Raw genomic sequence first — 15829 nt, 5'->3', positions numbered from 1 at the left:
TTTTATTCCTGTGACTTACTCATTCCATAACTGAAAAGCCTGTACCTTTCACTCCCCTTGACCCTTTCTGCCCATCCCCCAATTCCTCTGAGAACTTTCTGAGCTGTATACTTATGGTCATGGTTCATACATGTTGCCCATCAATAAAAAGCAGCACCATGCCAAGGGCAAGGCAGTCAGGGTTGTTTGCTCTGGGTGTAGGCAGTAAAGGGGTGCACTATCTGTAATGAATTTAAAAATAATAACAAATTGACTCCAGGTTTTTTAAAAAGTGTGTATCTTCTTTGCTCCATTGGATCTTGAGGATTTCATCGTTAATATCTGTTTGGATTTTAACTTGTAAGAAGAGAAGGATTTTATTGTTTTTGTCTGTCTCTGGAATCATCATAGTGAAAAGTAATTTATATCCAGCAAATTTGGGATACTTTTATATTGCTTCTGTTGTACCATGGAGTATCTTTATGCTATCAGTTAGATTTCATTTAATAACCTTTGGTGAGTTATATTGGACAGTATGGCTGGGTATAAGTTGAGTTGGGAAGTAGATGGAGAGTTAAATTTCAGCCTAGGGCACAGATTGGCCTTGGAGTTAATTTAATTAATGAATTGTTCTCAACTTGTTTCTGGGGCAACTGCCAAACTACCCACAAGTGGTTCCCAGAGGATGAATAAAGGAACAGAGGTTGGTATTGAGGGACAGCTTCATGCTATGGGAATTGTCCTATGGACTGCAGATCCCCTGGCACATTATGTTTTGAATGGTTATGGCTAGTGGGTTAAGTGGATACAAGTTGAAAAATACTGTAATTCCCCTGGCCTTGTGTTTCTTGGCAGGGGGGGCTTTCGTGAGGCTGATAGTCTCACCTCCCTCTTCATCCAGTGGGAGGAACCATGAGGCTGATGAAATTGGAAGGGGAAATGACTGTGTGGTTTAGACTGTTGTGAAGGTTCTTTCCTTCTGAGCAGGTTTTCCCTGTTCTTCACATGATCTTTACTTTCAAAGGCATTTCTAAGCCCTGATGGGAGGAAGCAGGTTCAATCCAGGGATGAAGGAACTAAGTTTAGTTTAGAGGCAAAGTTATCAGGAAGTTCACTTGATTGTTGATTCGAGCTACAATCTCCAATTCAGCTTTATTGATTTACATGGTTGATGTTCTGATCTCCAGTGTCTCTTTTCTCATTTGGTTTTAGAACTCGGAGGGGGTAATAAAGGAGTGATTAATTATTACTCCTAAAAGTGTGTTTAGGTCTGTTTTAAAAAAACAAACAAAAAAGCCACTACAGTTTAGTAGTGGTTTGGATTTTTTTTAACCTAATCTGAGAGTCAGCCTTTTACTTGGAGAGTATAAACCATTTACATTTGTAATCATAACTAATGCGTTTGGATGTTATTCCATCAATTTGATTTATGCCTTTTGATGTCACCAAATGTATTTAAAGTCATTTTTGTCAAACAAGTCTAGTTGGTGGCAAGTCTTTTCTGCTAATTAATTAATTCTGTGTGTGGCCTTATACTGCCCAGGCTTTCAAACCATTTATATCAATAATATTTTACAGATGCTGTTCCGGAATTGAAAGAAGAGAAGTCACAGCCACCACCAAAACCACGTTCTGGAGCCGTGGCAGAAACATTTAGAATTGTTAAGGACTCTCTCAATGATGACGTTGTTAAAGCCACTCAAGCGATTTATCAGTTTGAGCTCTCAGGTAAGGAGGATATCTGGGAACGTGGTGCTTTTATGAAATAAAGTAGGATATTTCCCTCAGAAGAAAATCAGCTTCCAATAGCAATCACCTTGATAGTTGGCTGTATCCAGAACCCTTAACCCTAGAATGTAGACATTCAAGAATAGCAAATAACTACTGATTTGTATTTTTTAAGTTAATATCAGTGCATATGGACACATGTAACATAAAATCTCATTACATAGACTTCCAGTGTTAAATAAATTTTTGGCATATGTAGTTGAGAGAAAATCCTACTTAGGAGGGCATATGGATCATGACATATGGTGTAATACAGTAATGTATCATCAGCCACGGCACCTTGCCATTTTTATCTTTGAAATTAATCAAGTCAGTCTGCATGTAGTCAGCTGAAATTATTCAAGTCAGTCTGCATGTAGTCAGCGTTTTCAAACTTATCAATATTTTTCTTCTCAACATAGTATTAACACATATTAATGATAGCTTTAAGAACTAGCTACTTCAGTCCCATTGAATGCAAACTTTGACATTATCGGTTTTTTCCTTTGTCTCCTCTGTTTCCTCTCTTCTTCCTTTTTTCTCCTTAGCGCCCATGGTCCATTGCTTTAATCATTCTCTTGCCTGTATCCTAAATTTCCTGGCCTTTTTGTACTTATGTCACCACCTATCAAAAGTCTAGTCCTGGGACGCCTGGGTGGCTCAGTTGGTTAAACGACTGCCTTCGGCTCAGGTCATGATCCTGGAGTCCCGGGATCGAGTCCCACATTGGGCTCCCTGCTCAACGGGGAGTCTGCTTCTCCCTCTGACCCTCCCCCCCCTCTCATGAGCTCTCTCTCTCTCAAATAAATAAATAAAAAATCTTTAAAAAAAAAAAAGCCTAGTCCCGGATGAATCACACTATCTGACTGTCCCACAGTTGCATCCAGGCTGCTCCGTACTCCTGGGGAAATGGAAAAAACCCATCACACTACCAAGAGATCTGTACGAGTAGACATTCATCATCGCCCTTCTTCATCTGGGGTCTCAGTGTGCCTCAGAATTCTGTATTTCTGTGGTCAGCTTCCTGCCTCATTTTCCACAGTGACTATTTTAACACTTCCCAGTGCTCCACAAATGTCCCATCTCTCCCTTCACCACTTCCCTGCCAGTTTCAGCAGATAACCCCACCTCCTTTCACAGAGATAATAGAAACTGGCAGACAAAGTGCTTCAGCTTCCTGTCCTCTGATACCGAATCAGCTGTTAATGAGCATCGTTCTTTCTTCCTTCCCAATAGAATAGAGCTCAGCTCTAGATTTATGCATCTCAAGCTTTAATGTTCATAGTGATCATCTGGGACCCTGCTAAAATGCAGAGTCTGATTCAGCATGTCTCAGGTAGGGTCTGAATTCTGCATTTCTGACAGGGCTGCAGTCCACAGATTGCACTTTGAGTAGCAAAGTTGTAGATCCCATTTCCTGTGGCCTCCTAAGGGACTTTGTGCTGTTAATTATGCCTTCTCTCTCACCTGCGTATGCTGCAGCCTGCTTTCCGGTGATAATTTAACATTCTCAAAGTCTATTTCATCTTTAAAACAAAACACAACGCCCCCAACCCCACTTCTTACCCCCACCATTCCTCTCCCTTTCAGAGCCAAACTTCTTTTCATCTAGAGTTCACTCTACTCAGGTATCGCATTTCTCCATTCCGCTGAATTATGCTATTACCAAGGTCCTGGGTGACCTCTTTATCATCAGTGGGCCTTTGTCATTCTTACCTTGTCACCACTCTACGGCATTTGAAGTTGTTGACTGCTCTTGCCTTCTGGAAAGGCTCCCGCCCTTGGCTTCCCTGGCATCAGCTCTCCTTGCTTTCCTCCTTTGTCTGTAATCATCCTTGTCAGTTACAGACTTGCCCTAGGAAACCTCAGTCACTCACACAGCTTCAGTGACCATAGGCAGTGATTACTTACATATCTATATTTCTAGCCTCGTCAGACGTCATTTGACATTTTCACTTGGTTGTCACAAAGATGCCTCAATCTGAAAATGTCTAAAACAGCTCACCATTCCCAACACCTGGCTCAGATACTGCCTATTCAATCTGCTCTTCTCAGTAGTCCTCTCTCAGGACAAAATACAGCCATACTGACCTGGTTTCCTGAGCCAAAAACTGGCAAATCATTTCTTATGCACTCTCCATCCCTTTTCCTCATCATATTCATTTACTGAGTCTTGTGTTTCTGCTTTGAAGTTACCTCTCAAATATGCCTACTTCTCCCCAATCCCACCGCCACAATCCTGATCCAGGCACACATCCTCAAGTTCCCAAACTACCCAAACACCATCCTAACTTGCCTTTTGCATCCTCTTTATCCCTCTCCAATATATTCTCCACACTGCTCTTAGGGTGATCTATTTAAAATACCAGCCTTATGTCATTCTCCTTCCATGGCATATCCCTTAGGATGAAGTCAGTGAATCTTTCAGATGGCCCACTACCCCCTACGTCTGGGCTGCTTCATGAGCTCATCTCATGCCACTCTTCATTCTCTTTCTACCTTCAGTCCTCCTGCACTGTTTTCAGTTCCTCATCTGGCTAATTCTTACCTGACTTTTCAATCTCATCTTCCATGGGGCTTGCCTGACTCCACATTACCCTCTACTTCATCTTGTGTAAGAACCATGTTACTCCAGGGTCTTCAGAGCCTAGACCAGTGCCTGGCATGGAAGTACTTAATCAATATTTACTGAATTTAATAGAGGCCCAAGGGTTTTAACCTGGAAAACAGCATTATGTAAAATTATTCTAACTGTAGCAGTTACTAAGTTTAAGAAGAAAGGGGCTTCTTTGGCATTTTTTTCTATATCTTTGTATTTTGTGTAGGTGAAGATGGTGGAACGTGGTTTCTTGATCTTAAAAGCAAAGGTGGGAATGTTGGATATGGAGAGCCCTCTGATCAGGCAGATGTGGTGATGAGTATGTCTACTGATGATTTTGTAAAAATGTTTTCAGGTGAGTTTTCAATTTTATTAATTGACTGATTATTCAAGGAAAATTTACTTCTAACTTCATTCCTCTCCAAATAATCAAGACTTGTGTTTGTAGCCGTAGAATCTGAGTGGCTATTGATGTTAAAGAGCACAAAGTCTTCAGAAGGTGGGTCTTACTGTTTGGTAAGTTCTGACTGTTCAGCCAACAAGTGGGAAGTCGAAGTCAGAATTTCCTTTTTTCGTGACTGAGAAGCCCATAAGATAATCTTGGAAATAGAGAGGTAATTCAAAAGGACTCCTAGGTGGACTTTATTTCTACTAGTTGGACTAAGATAGCCCTTCCAATAACACCTGGGACACAGGAAGTGCTGAACTCAGCTGCACCTCATTTATTGAGAGTAAGGTTCTGCTTTGATCTTGCCATGACTGTAATAGGAAACAGGGGCCCTCTCCTGTGGCCCCATGATCCTGCTTTCTGTGAAATCCTTAACCAAGAGAACCTTTTGCATAGTTTTCTGTTCTGCCTGTGTACCTCTAACTATGCCAGAGAATTTTAAGGGAATCTTTTCTATTTTCTACTCTTAGAATACTACTCAAATGGTAATTATCACATGTATTTATTAGAAACAACACTTTAAACTAAGACATTATAACATTCTAATAAAAAAAAATTCACTTAGTGATCTATAAATGTAATTCATTCTTTGTTCTGCTTTAATCTTCATAAATTGAAGATCACAGTGTACTCTGTGCCATCTAGATCTTGCTTTCCAGTTCCTTTTTTTTTTTTTTAAGATTTTATTCATTTATTTTTGAGAGAGAGCATGCATGAGCGGGGAGGAGGGGCAGAGGGACAAGCAGACTCCCCACTGAGCACGGAGCTGGATGCAGGACTCGATCCCAGGACCACAGGATCCTGACCTGAGCCGAAGGCAGACGCCCAACCCACTGAGCCACCCAGGCCCCCATTGCTTTCCAGTTCTAATCCAGGATGCTAATGGCCTACATATTATATGAGCCAGTCTGTGTATGTTACTAATCATTGAGGTCTCTTCAACTTTTCCTTTTTTTTTTTTTTAAAGATTTATTTATTTTAGAGTGCGAGAATGGGGGTGGGAGCAGAAGGAGAGAATCTTCAAGCAGACTCCCCGCTGAGCGCAGAGCCCAGTGCAGAGCTCAGTTTCACAACCCATGAGATCATGACCTGAGCTAAAACCAAGAGTCAGACACTTAACTGATTGAGCCCCCCAAGCGCCCGACCTTTTTTTTTTGTACAGTAGTAGTAAATAACTCATGGTACAAAATCAGAAAATACACTTAAAAAAAAGCAAAATAAAGGTACTTCTTTTTTTTATTTATTTTATTTATTTATTTATTTTAAAGATTTTATTTATTTATTTGACAGAGAGAGACACAGCGAGAGAGGAGATACAAGCAGGGGGAGTGGGAGAGGGAGAAGCAGGCTTCCCGCAGAGCAGGGAGCCCGATGCGGGGCTCGATCCCAGGACCCTGGGACCATGACCTGAGCCGAAGGCAGATGCTTAACGACTGAGCCACCCAGGCGCCCCAATACTTCTTTTTTTTAAATATTTATTTTTATTTATTTTTTTAAGATTTTATTTATTCATTTGACAGAGAGAGACACAGCGAGAGAGGGAACACAAGCAGGGGGAGTGGGAGAGGTAGAAGCAGCTTCCCACTGAGCAGGGAGCCCGATGCAGGGCTCAATCCCAGGACCCTGGAATCATGACCTGAGCCAAAAGCAGACGCTTAACGACTGAGCCACCCAGGTGCCCCTATTTATTTATTTTTTAAGATTTTATTTATTTATTTATTAGAGAGAGAGAGCATGGGCAGGGGAGAGGGGCAGAGGGAGAGGGAGAAGCAGACTCCCCGCTGAGCAAGGAGCCCAATGTGGGACTCCATCCCAGGATCCTGGGATCGTGACCTGAGCCAAAGGCAGCCGCTTAACCAACGGGAGCCACCCAGGCACCCCAAGATTTATTTATTTTAGAGAAAGAGAGAGAGAGAGAGTGCATGAACAGGGGGAGGGGCACAGGGAGAGGGAGAGAGAATCTCAAGCAGACTCCCCACTGAGTGTGGAGCCTGACACGGGGCTCAATCCCAGGACCCTGAGATCATGACCTGAGCTGAAATCAAGAGTCAGCCGCCTACCTGACTGAGCCACCCAAGTACCCCTAAGCAAAATAAAGATACTTCTTTATCACACTACTGAGAAATCAACCATTAGTTGATTTTGGTTTAGAGTCATATATTTCTGTGAATGTATATAAATATACACGTGTGCTTATAAAAACAGGATTATAGCATTACTGCTGTTTGGCAGTCTTTTTCACTTATACATTATAACATCTTTCAATGTTAATAATTATCTCTTTAGTCATTTTCAGTAGTGTCTTTAGTGTTTTAGTATTCCAACAACTATGTCCTCATAAAACTTAAAGTGCTTTGGACATAGCTAGATGCTCAGTAAATGTTGGCAAATTTATATTTTATAAATAATATTTTGGACTTAAAGATCATTTAAAATAAAAATTGTCAATTTCTAAACTGAAATAACAATAATTATAGCTAATATGCATTGTATGATTGCTATGAGTTGAGCAGTACTCCAGGGGTGGAGTTGTTAAGTGTCTGCCTTCGGCTCAGGTCATGATCCCAGGGTCCGGGGATCAAGCCTCACATTGGGCTCCCTGCTTAGCGGGGAGCCTGCTTCTCCCTCTCCCTCTCCCCCTGCTTGTGTTCCCTCTCTTGCTGTCTCTCTCTCTCTCTCTGTCAATTAAATAAATAAATAAAATCTTAAAACAAAACAAAACAACAATACTCCAAACAGTGCTTGGAGATAAAATATTTTCTCCATTTTACAAAAATGGAAACTGAGACACCAATGGATTAATCAAGGTCACATAGTGAAGAAATGTTGAAGCCAAAATTTGAATCCAAGCTAACTCTTGGGCTCATGCTCTTTTAATCATTATGCTACTCTGCCCTCCAAAGGTGAGAGTCAAATGACTAATTTATATTTTATTTATGTATCATTAACCTGTAGTAATGGGCTTTCCATTTATATCTTTCTGTGAATGTGCTCCTGGATTGACTAGGGGAAGTCAGTCAGATAAATGAGTAACTTAAAAAAATATTCTTACCTCGTTTCTTATAGCGACAGTGAGTTTACTTCTGCTTCTTATGTCCTTTTGTTCCTACTCTTGATCCCATCTGCTTTCCTTTGAAGGGGCACAATTTAGACCTTATATCCTGGTATGGTTTCTCTTTTAAGAAACCATAGCCATTTCTGACCTAATTTATATAGTGGATACTTTATAAATAGAAAAACTTGAAGCAACTAGTGATCATCTAATCAAAATCTCCTTTTGGCCAGTAGAGGCCACTGTAGGGTTGAGCATTAGAATAGAAAGGAAATAAATTGTACAAGATCACCTGTTTAATATATAGGGAGGAGATAGGATATTGTGCTTACTAGCTATTTTAAAGTTATTTTTTAAACAGTTTTATTGAGGGATAGTTTACATATCATAAAATCCACCCAGTATAAGGGTTAAACATGATTTTTAGTAGATTTATAGAGTTGTACACCCATCACTTACAATCCAGTTTGAGAAATTTCCATCACGCCAGAAAATTCTCTCATGTCTCATTGTAATCATTCCCCATTTTTACCCTCAGCTAGCCAAACACTGATTTGCTTTCTGTCTCTATAGATTTCTGAATAGTTGATGTAAATGCAATCAAACAGTATATAGTCTTTTGTATCTGGCATCACTTACCATAAGGCTTTTGAGATTCATCCATTCATGTTGTAGCATGTATCAGTAGTTCAGTTCCTTTTTATTGCTGAATAGTATTCGACTGTATGGATATACTACATATTATTTATCCACTCACCAGATGGTGGACATTTGGATTATTTTAAGTTTTGGGCTATTATGAATAATGCTGCTCTGCATATGGTCATACATGTATTTGGGTGGATGTATATTTTCATTTCTCTTAGATAGATTCCTAAGAGTGGAATTGCTGGGTCATATGGTAAGTAGAAAACTTTTGAGAAACTCCCAAACCATTTGCTAAAGTGGCTGTACTAATTTTACCTTCTCATTAGTAATGTATGAAGGTTCCAGTTTCTCCAAATTCTCACCGAAACTTATTAATGTTGTTTTTTTTTTTACAGCTTTATTGAGGTATACTTGACAAAAACTATATATATTTAAGGTATAAAACAGAATGACTGGATACATATAAATACATTGTTAAATAACTATAATCAAGCTAATTAACACATTCATCATCCTACATAATTACCTTTTCTATGTTTGTAGTGAGAACATTTTAAGATCTACTCTTAGCAAACTTCAAATATGCAATACAGTATTATTAACTATAGTCATAATGCTATACATTAGATCCCCAGGAATTATTCATCTTATAGCTGAAAGTTTGTACCCTTTGACCAACATCTCCCCATTTCTCTCACTCCCAACTCCTGGCAACCACCATTTTACTCTCTGCTCCTGGATTCCACTAAAAGTGAGATCATGCAGTATTTGTCTTTCTGGGTCTAGGTTCATCCATGTTGTCACAAACATTAGTGTCTTTGATATTATAGCCATTCCGGTGAGTGTGTGGTGATATCTTATTGTGACTTTGTATTTCCTTAATGTTGAGCATCTTTCCATGTGCTTAATAGCTATTTACATTGATGAACTGTTCAAAACTTTTGCTCGTCTTTAAATTGACTTGTCTTGGGGGCGCCTGGGTGGCTCAGTTGGTTAAGCGACTGCCTTCGGCTCAGGTCATGATCCTGGAGTCCCTGGATCGAGTCCCTGGATCGAGTCCCACGTCGGGCTCCCTGCTCAGCGGGGAGTCTGCCTCTCTCTCTGACCCTCCCCCCTCTCATGCTCTCTATCTCATTCTCTCTCTCAAATAAATAAATAAAATCTTAAAAAATAAATAAATAAATAAATAAATAAATAAATAAATAAATAAATTGACTTGTCTTTTTATTATTAAATTGCAAAATTCTTTATAAATTCTAGATGCATGTGATTTGCAAATATTTTCTCTCAGTCTGTGTGACTTATCTTTTCATTTTCTTGATGTCTTTTGAGTTACAAAAGTTTTTTAGAATTGATAAAGGCTAATCCATCAATTCTTTCTTTTATGGTTCATGCTTTTTCCCCGAAGTATTTCATTCTTTATGCTATTGTGAATGGAATTATTGTCTTTAATTTTATTTTTGAATTATCTGTTCCTAGTATACATAAATACAGTTAATTTTTGTGTATTGATTTTATATCCTGCGAAAAATCAGTGAAGCCATTTGGACCTGGGATTTTTTTGTGGGAAAATTTTTAATTAATTCAATTTATTGTTATATGTAACAGTAGCTTTTATTTTTTTAACAGCTTTATTGAGGAATAATTCACATACCATACAATTCATCCATTTAAAGTGTACAGTTAAATAGTTCTTAGCCTATTCACAGATATTTGCAACCAGCACCACAGTTGCTTTTAGAACGTTTTCATCACCTCACAAAGAAACCCCATACCCGTTAGCTGTTAACCCCATATCTCCCATCAGCCTGCCTTCAGCTCTAAGCAACCATTGATCTACTTTTTGTCTCTATAGATTTCCCTTTTCTGGACTTTGATATGAACAGAATAGTGGGCTCATGTTTTCATTTCTTTTGCAATGCTGGCTCATGTGGTAAATCTCTGTTTAACTCTTTGAAGAACTGCTAGATTTTTCCACGGCAGCTATACCATTGACATTCCTACTAGCAGTGTATGAAGGTCTCTATTTCTTTGTATTCTTGCCTTACCAGCACTCCTTATTTTTGTTTTTGTTTTAATAGCCATCCTAGTGGGTGTGAAGTGATACCGCATTGTGGTTTTGATTTGCATTTTCCTAATGACTAATGATGTGTTCAGCATTTTTTCATGTGCTTGTTGGTTACATGTACATCTTCCTTGAAGAAATATCTATTTGGGTCCTTTGCACATTTTAATTGGGTTGTCTTTTTTTTTTACTGAGTTTTAAGAATTCTTTATATATTCCAGATACAAAGTGGATATCCTTTATGAAGTGTATTATTTGCAGATATGTTTTCTCAGTTTTTTGGGTTATCTTTTCATTTTTTTGATGATATAGTTTGAAACACAAAAGTTTTAGAATTTGATGAAGTCCAATTTGTAGTTTTTTTTTCCTTTGTTGCTTGTGCTTTTTCATTGTCATATCTAAGAATTTTTGTGAAACCTAAGTTTTAAAGATTTGTGATTCACTTTTTTTTGAGGGTTTTTTTTTTTTTTTGAAAGAGAGAGAGTTGAGGGGGCAGAGGGAGAGGAAGAGAGAGAATTTTTTTTTTTAAGATGTTATTTATTTATTTGAGAGAGAGCATGAGTGGGGAAGAGGGGCAGAGGGAGAAGCAGACTCCCCTAGCAGGGAGCCCAAGGTAGGCCTTGATCACAGGACCCAAGATCATGACCTGAGCCGAAGGCAGCCGCTTAACCAACTGAGCCATCCAGGGGCCCTGAGAGAGAATCTTAAGCAGAACCCACACCCAGCGCAGAGCCCAACATGGGATTCGATCTTACAACCCTGAGATCATGACCTGACTGAAAATTAAGAGTCAGATACTTAACCAACTGAACCATCCAGGCACCCGAGAGGGTTTGTATTTTTATTTTTTTAAAGATTTATTTATTTATTTTAGAGAACAAAGCGGGGAGGGGCAGAGGGAGAGGGAGAGAGAAACTCAAGCAGGTCCGCGCTGAGCGTGAACCCAACGTGGGACTCAGTCTCACAACCCCAAGGTCACGACTTGAGCCAAAACCATGAGTCTGACATTTAATTGACTGCACCACCCAGGTACCCCTTTTTATTTTTTTAAGATTTTATTTTTATTTATTTATTATTTTTAGTTTTTTTTTTTTTTTTTTAATTCATTTGACAGAGAGAGGCAGCGAGAGAGGGAACACAGCAGGGGGAGTGGGAGAAGGAGAAGCAGGCTTCCTGCAGAGCAGGGAGCCCGATGCGGGGCTCGATCCCAGGACCCTGGGATCATGGCCTGAGCTGAAGGCAGATGCTTAATGACTGAGCCACCCAGGCGCCCCAAGATTTTATTTTTTAAAATAATCTCTACACCCAACATGGAACTCAAACTTACAACCCCGAGATCAGGAGTTGCATACTCTTCTGACTGAGCCAGCCTGGCGCCCCTTTTTTGAGGGTTTTTAGATTTAACTCTCATAGTTGGGTCTCTGACCCATTTTGAGCTAATATATATATATATGGTGTGAAGTAGAAGCCCAACTTCATTTGTTTGCATGTGGATATCCAGTTATCCCAGCACCATTTGTTAAATAGATTATTCTTTTCCCATTGAATGGTCTTGGCAACCTTGTTAAAGATCAGTTGACCATAGATGTTTGGGTTTGTTAAACCCATAAAATATATAGGTAAAGTTAATTTAGAATTACCACATGACCCAGCATTTCCACTCCCATATTCAAAAGAAAATTCTCAAATATGTATATATATATATATATATATATATATATATATATATATATATTCATAGCAGCACTATTCACGGTAGCCAAAAGTTGGAAACAACCCAGGTGGTCATCAACAGATGAATCAATAAACAAATTATTTGTGTGTGTCTGTGTGTATAATGAAATATTATTCAGCCATAAAAAGAAATGAAGTACTGATTCATCATATGATGTGGATGAACCTTGAAAACTTAATAAGCGATAAAAGCCTGACAAAAGATCACATATTGTATGAATCCTTTCATATGAAACACTAGAATAGGTAAATTCATAGAGACAGAAAGCTGATTGGTGGTTGCCAGGGTCTAGAAGGAGGGGAACTGTTGATGCATAGTGGGTACAGGGTTTCCTTTTTGGGGGGATGGAAATGTTTTGGGACTAGATAGAGGTGGTGGTTGTACGACCTTGTGACTGTACTTAAATGCTACTGAATTGTTCACTTTAAAATGGTTAATTTTATGTCATGTGAATTTCACCTCAGTTTTTAAAGTACCTATTTTTATTTTATTAAAAAGTTTTTAAAGTAATCTCTATACCCAACATGGGGTTTGAACGCATGACCCCAAGATCAAGAGTTACACGCTCCACCAACTGAGCCAGCCAAGTTCCCCAAAGTATATATTTTTAAAAGGTGTTCTTTGGGGGCGCCTGGGTGGCTCAGTTGTTAAGCATCTGCCTTCGGCTCAGGTCATGGTCCCGGGGTCCTGGGATCGAGCCCCGCATCGGGCTCCCTGCTCGGCGGGAAGCCTGCTTCTCCCTCTCCCACTCCCTCTGCTTGTGTTCCCTCTCTCGCTCTGTCTCTCTCTGTCAAATAAATAAATAAATCTTAAAAAAAAAAAAAAAGGTGTTCTTTGGCCTTTCCTGCTTCCACTGCACAGAGGTGATCACCTTCAGGTCTTTCTGGTGTCTCTTTCATTCTGTAACTCCGCCTATTTCAATATGATCACATTTCTCAATGTTAGATGTATACTTAAGCAATGTTTTGTTTAGATTCACTAATCTAAAGACTGGTAGGTGAGATTTAAGTTCTCTTACAGCACCTTGATTTTGCTTTACTTCCCCCTTACCTATCCCCCCAATATAATTATATTATCATTTTTGCCTAAATCAGTACTCTGTGTTTAAATAATTATGATTCTGGTGTAGTTTGCTGCTGAGTCAAATAGTATACTATTATTATGTTTCCTCTCAGAGGACTTTTCTTTTTCCTAGATATAAATAATTGTCCTATTTTTCCCCCCACTAAAATAGGTATAAAGAAACTAGGCAGAATCTTCCTATGCTCTTCCCACAACCTTTTGATACAATTTTCCACTGCCAAACGTGTCAGATTACCTGTCGGTCTGCTTTTTTCCTGGAGCCCTTTGTCTTGTTATAATAGATAGATAGGCTTATTAAGCCTGCTACACAACTGTGATCCTAGAAATTTTTAACTCTCTCCTGCACTGAATCTCTTTATTTCCTGTGTCCCGTGTTCTTTCTTGGTTTACATCCTCTTTTGGCGGCACACATTCTCCAGTAGCTCCATGAGAAAGGAGATTTATAAGAGATAGTATTTTTTTAGTATCTCAAACTACTTGTATTCTGCCAGCACACTGCTTGGCTGGGTAGAGCCTTCTGGGTTGAAACTCATTTTTCTTCAGAATTGTGAAGCCAAGGGGCGCCTGGGTCGTTCAGTCGGTTAAGCGCCTGACTCTTGATTTCGGCTCAGGTCATGATTTCAGGGTTGTGGGATCGAGCCCTGCTTGGTCTCCACACTCAGCGTGGAGTCTTCTGGAGTTTCTTCCCCTCTGCCTCCCCCTCTGCCCCTTCCCCTGCTCACATGCTCTCTCTCTCAAATAAACAAATAAATAGAATCTTAAAAACAAAATAATGAAGCCATTACTCCATCTTCTAAGATTACCATTGAGAATTTGATACTATTGTTTTTCTTAATCTTTTGTGTCTACCCTCTCTTCTTTCCAGAAGCTTTGGAATCAAAATGCTCTCTTTCTCTATAGTGGTTTGAAATTTCATGATGATGCAAGGTAGTGTGGTCTTTATTCTTTCATTTTCCTGGGTGCCTGATGGACTCCTTGGGAATGTATCTTATATTATTTCTTTGATAGTTCTCTCAGTTCTCACTTTCTGGAGAAAACATTCGATCTTTGATTCAATCTTTGACCATCTCTTTCTCCTATTGCACATGTTTTTATATGACTTTTTTACTTTTGGGGAGATTGATTCACCTTATTTCTACTTACTATCTTTTTTTTATATAGTAAGGAGAAACTTTATTTGTAAAGAGTATTATGGGGGGGTGCATGGAGAGAGACTTTTGCAGTAGTGGGGGGATGGTAGTGGGGGGATGAAGAAGATTGACTTCTGTGACCAGAAGATCTGCAAGTGCCTCTTGCCTTTTGTATTTTAATATTATCTCTCAAATTTTTAATTTCTAGGAGTTCACCATTGTGGTCACTGTTTCTTCTTCTCTTATTGCCCCCTTTCCACTCACTGGATCCCATTCCATTCGCCTTCTCCTACTGCTTCTTTCCCTTCCTCTCATTCTCCTCCCATACCCCTTTAAGTCGTCTCCTCTATTTCTCCCTCTTTCCTGTGCTTCTCTTCTTCCCCTTTCTCCAGCATTCTGTTCTTGATACATTGCTGCTGTATCTTCTCTTACCAATACGGACATGAACTGTGGAATTTTTTGTTTGTTTACTTTGTTTTAGCTTTCTTCAGTGCCTGCCAAATGGCTTTTATCTGTTTTTGTTTTTTGTTTTTGTCTCCATTTGATGTCCATTTGTCTTTATAGGCAGGGCTCCATAAAGCTAGTGGAAGCTGTGTTTGTGTGAGCAAGGCTTATGGACTGGTGGGTTTCACTGTAGGGTGACAGAACAGGGAGCCAGTTTTTCAGCAGAAGGGCACCCAGATGTCAGTATTTTTGTTTCTGGAGGAGCTGTTCTGTTCCTTTATTATTTTTTTTAAGATTTTATTTATTTATTTAAGAGAGAATGAGAGAGAGAGAGAGAGCACATGAAAGGGAGGAGGGTCAGAGGGAGAAGCAGACTCCCCACTGAGCAGGGAGCCCATTATGGGACTCCATTCCGGGACTCCAGAATCATGACCTGAGCTGAAGGCGGTCACTTAACTAGCTGAGCCACCCAGGCGCCCTGTTCTATTCCTTTAAAGAACAAAGATTTTCCGGTATCTTCTATGTAAATCAAAACTATCCCTTAGTTTATTATTTGTAAATTTAGGTATTTTAACATCACATTTCCATAGAATAATGCGCAGCTATTTATTCATTAAAGAATTGGACTTGATTCTTTCTGTCCCTAAGCAATCTATAGTACTTTGTACAACCCCTACATAGAAGAATTTAAAGGTATTTAATATCTCAACACATATAAATACATTAACCCACACATTTTTTTTTTGAGCATCTTGGTGTCTGCTAATTTATTTATTTTTCTTTTTTCTTTTTTTTCTTTTTTTTTGTTTATTTTGTTTATTTTTTTTTATTTTTTATTCTTATGTTAATCCCCATACATTACATCATTAGTTTTAGATG

General features: G+C 39.1%; 1 protein-coding gene across 5 annotated transcripts in view; it reads left to right on the top strand.

Annotated features, from left to right (window-relative positions):
- Positions 1-14521, top strand: part of HSDL2 (hydroxysteroid dehydrogenase like 2) — a 60766-nt gene extending 46245 nt beyond the window's left edge. The window contains exons 9-11 of one of the 5 annotated variants that reach the window (XM_035016049.1): positions 1558-1707; positions 4572-4700; positions 14245-14521. In XM_035016049.1, coding sequence (XP_034871940.1) covers positions 1558-1707; positions 4572-4700; positions 14245-14276 — 311 coding nt within the window. In that variant the 3' untranslated portion in view covers positions 14277-14521. Of the gene's footprint in view, positions 1-1557; positions 1708-4571; positions 4701-4793; positions 5312-8888; positions 8920-9279; positions 9339-14241 lie in introns of those variants that run through there. The other 4 variants (XM_035016048.1, XM_035016047.1, XM_035016050.1 and 1 more) reach the window with 4 other exon arrangements.
- Positions 14522-15829: the final 1308 nt, after the last annotated feature.

This window comes from Mirounga leonina, unplaced genomic scaffold (assembly GCF_011800145.1).
Source record: "Mirounga leonina isolate KUSES-001 unplaced genomic scaffold, KU_Mleo_1.0 Mir_170, whole genome shotgun sequence".
In the NCBI taxonomy this organism is placed as follows: domain Eukaryota; kingdom Metazoa; phylum Chordata; class Mammalia; order Carnivora; family Phocidae; genus Mirounga; species Mirounga leonina.
This window is presented reverse-complemented; position numbering and strand designations above follow the sequence as displayed.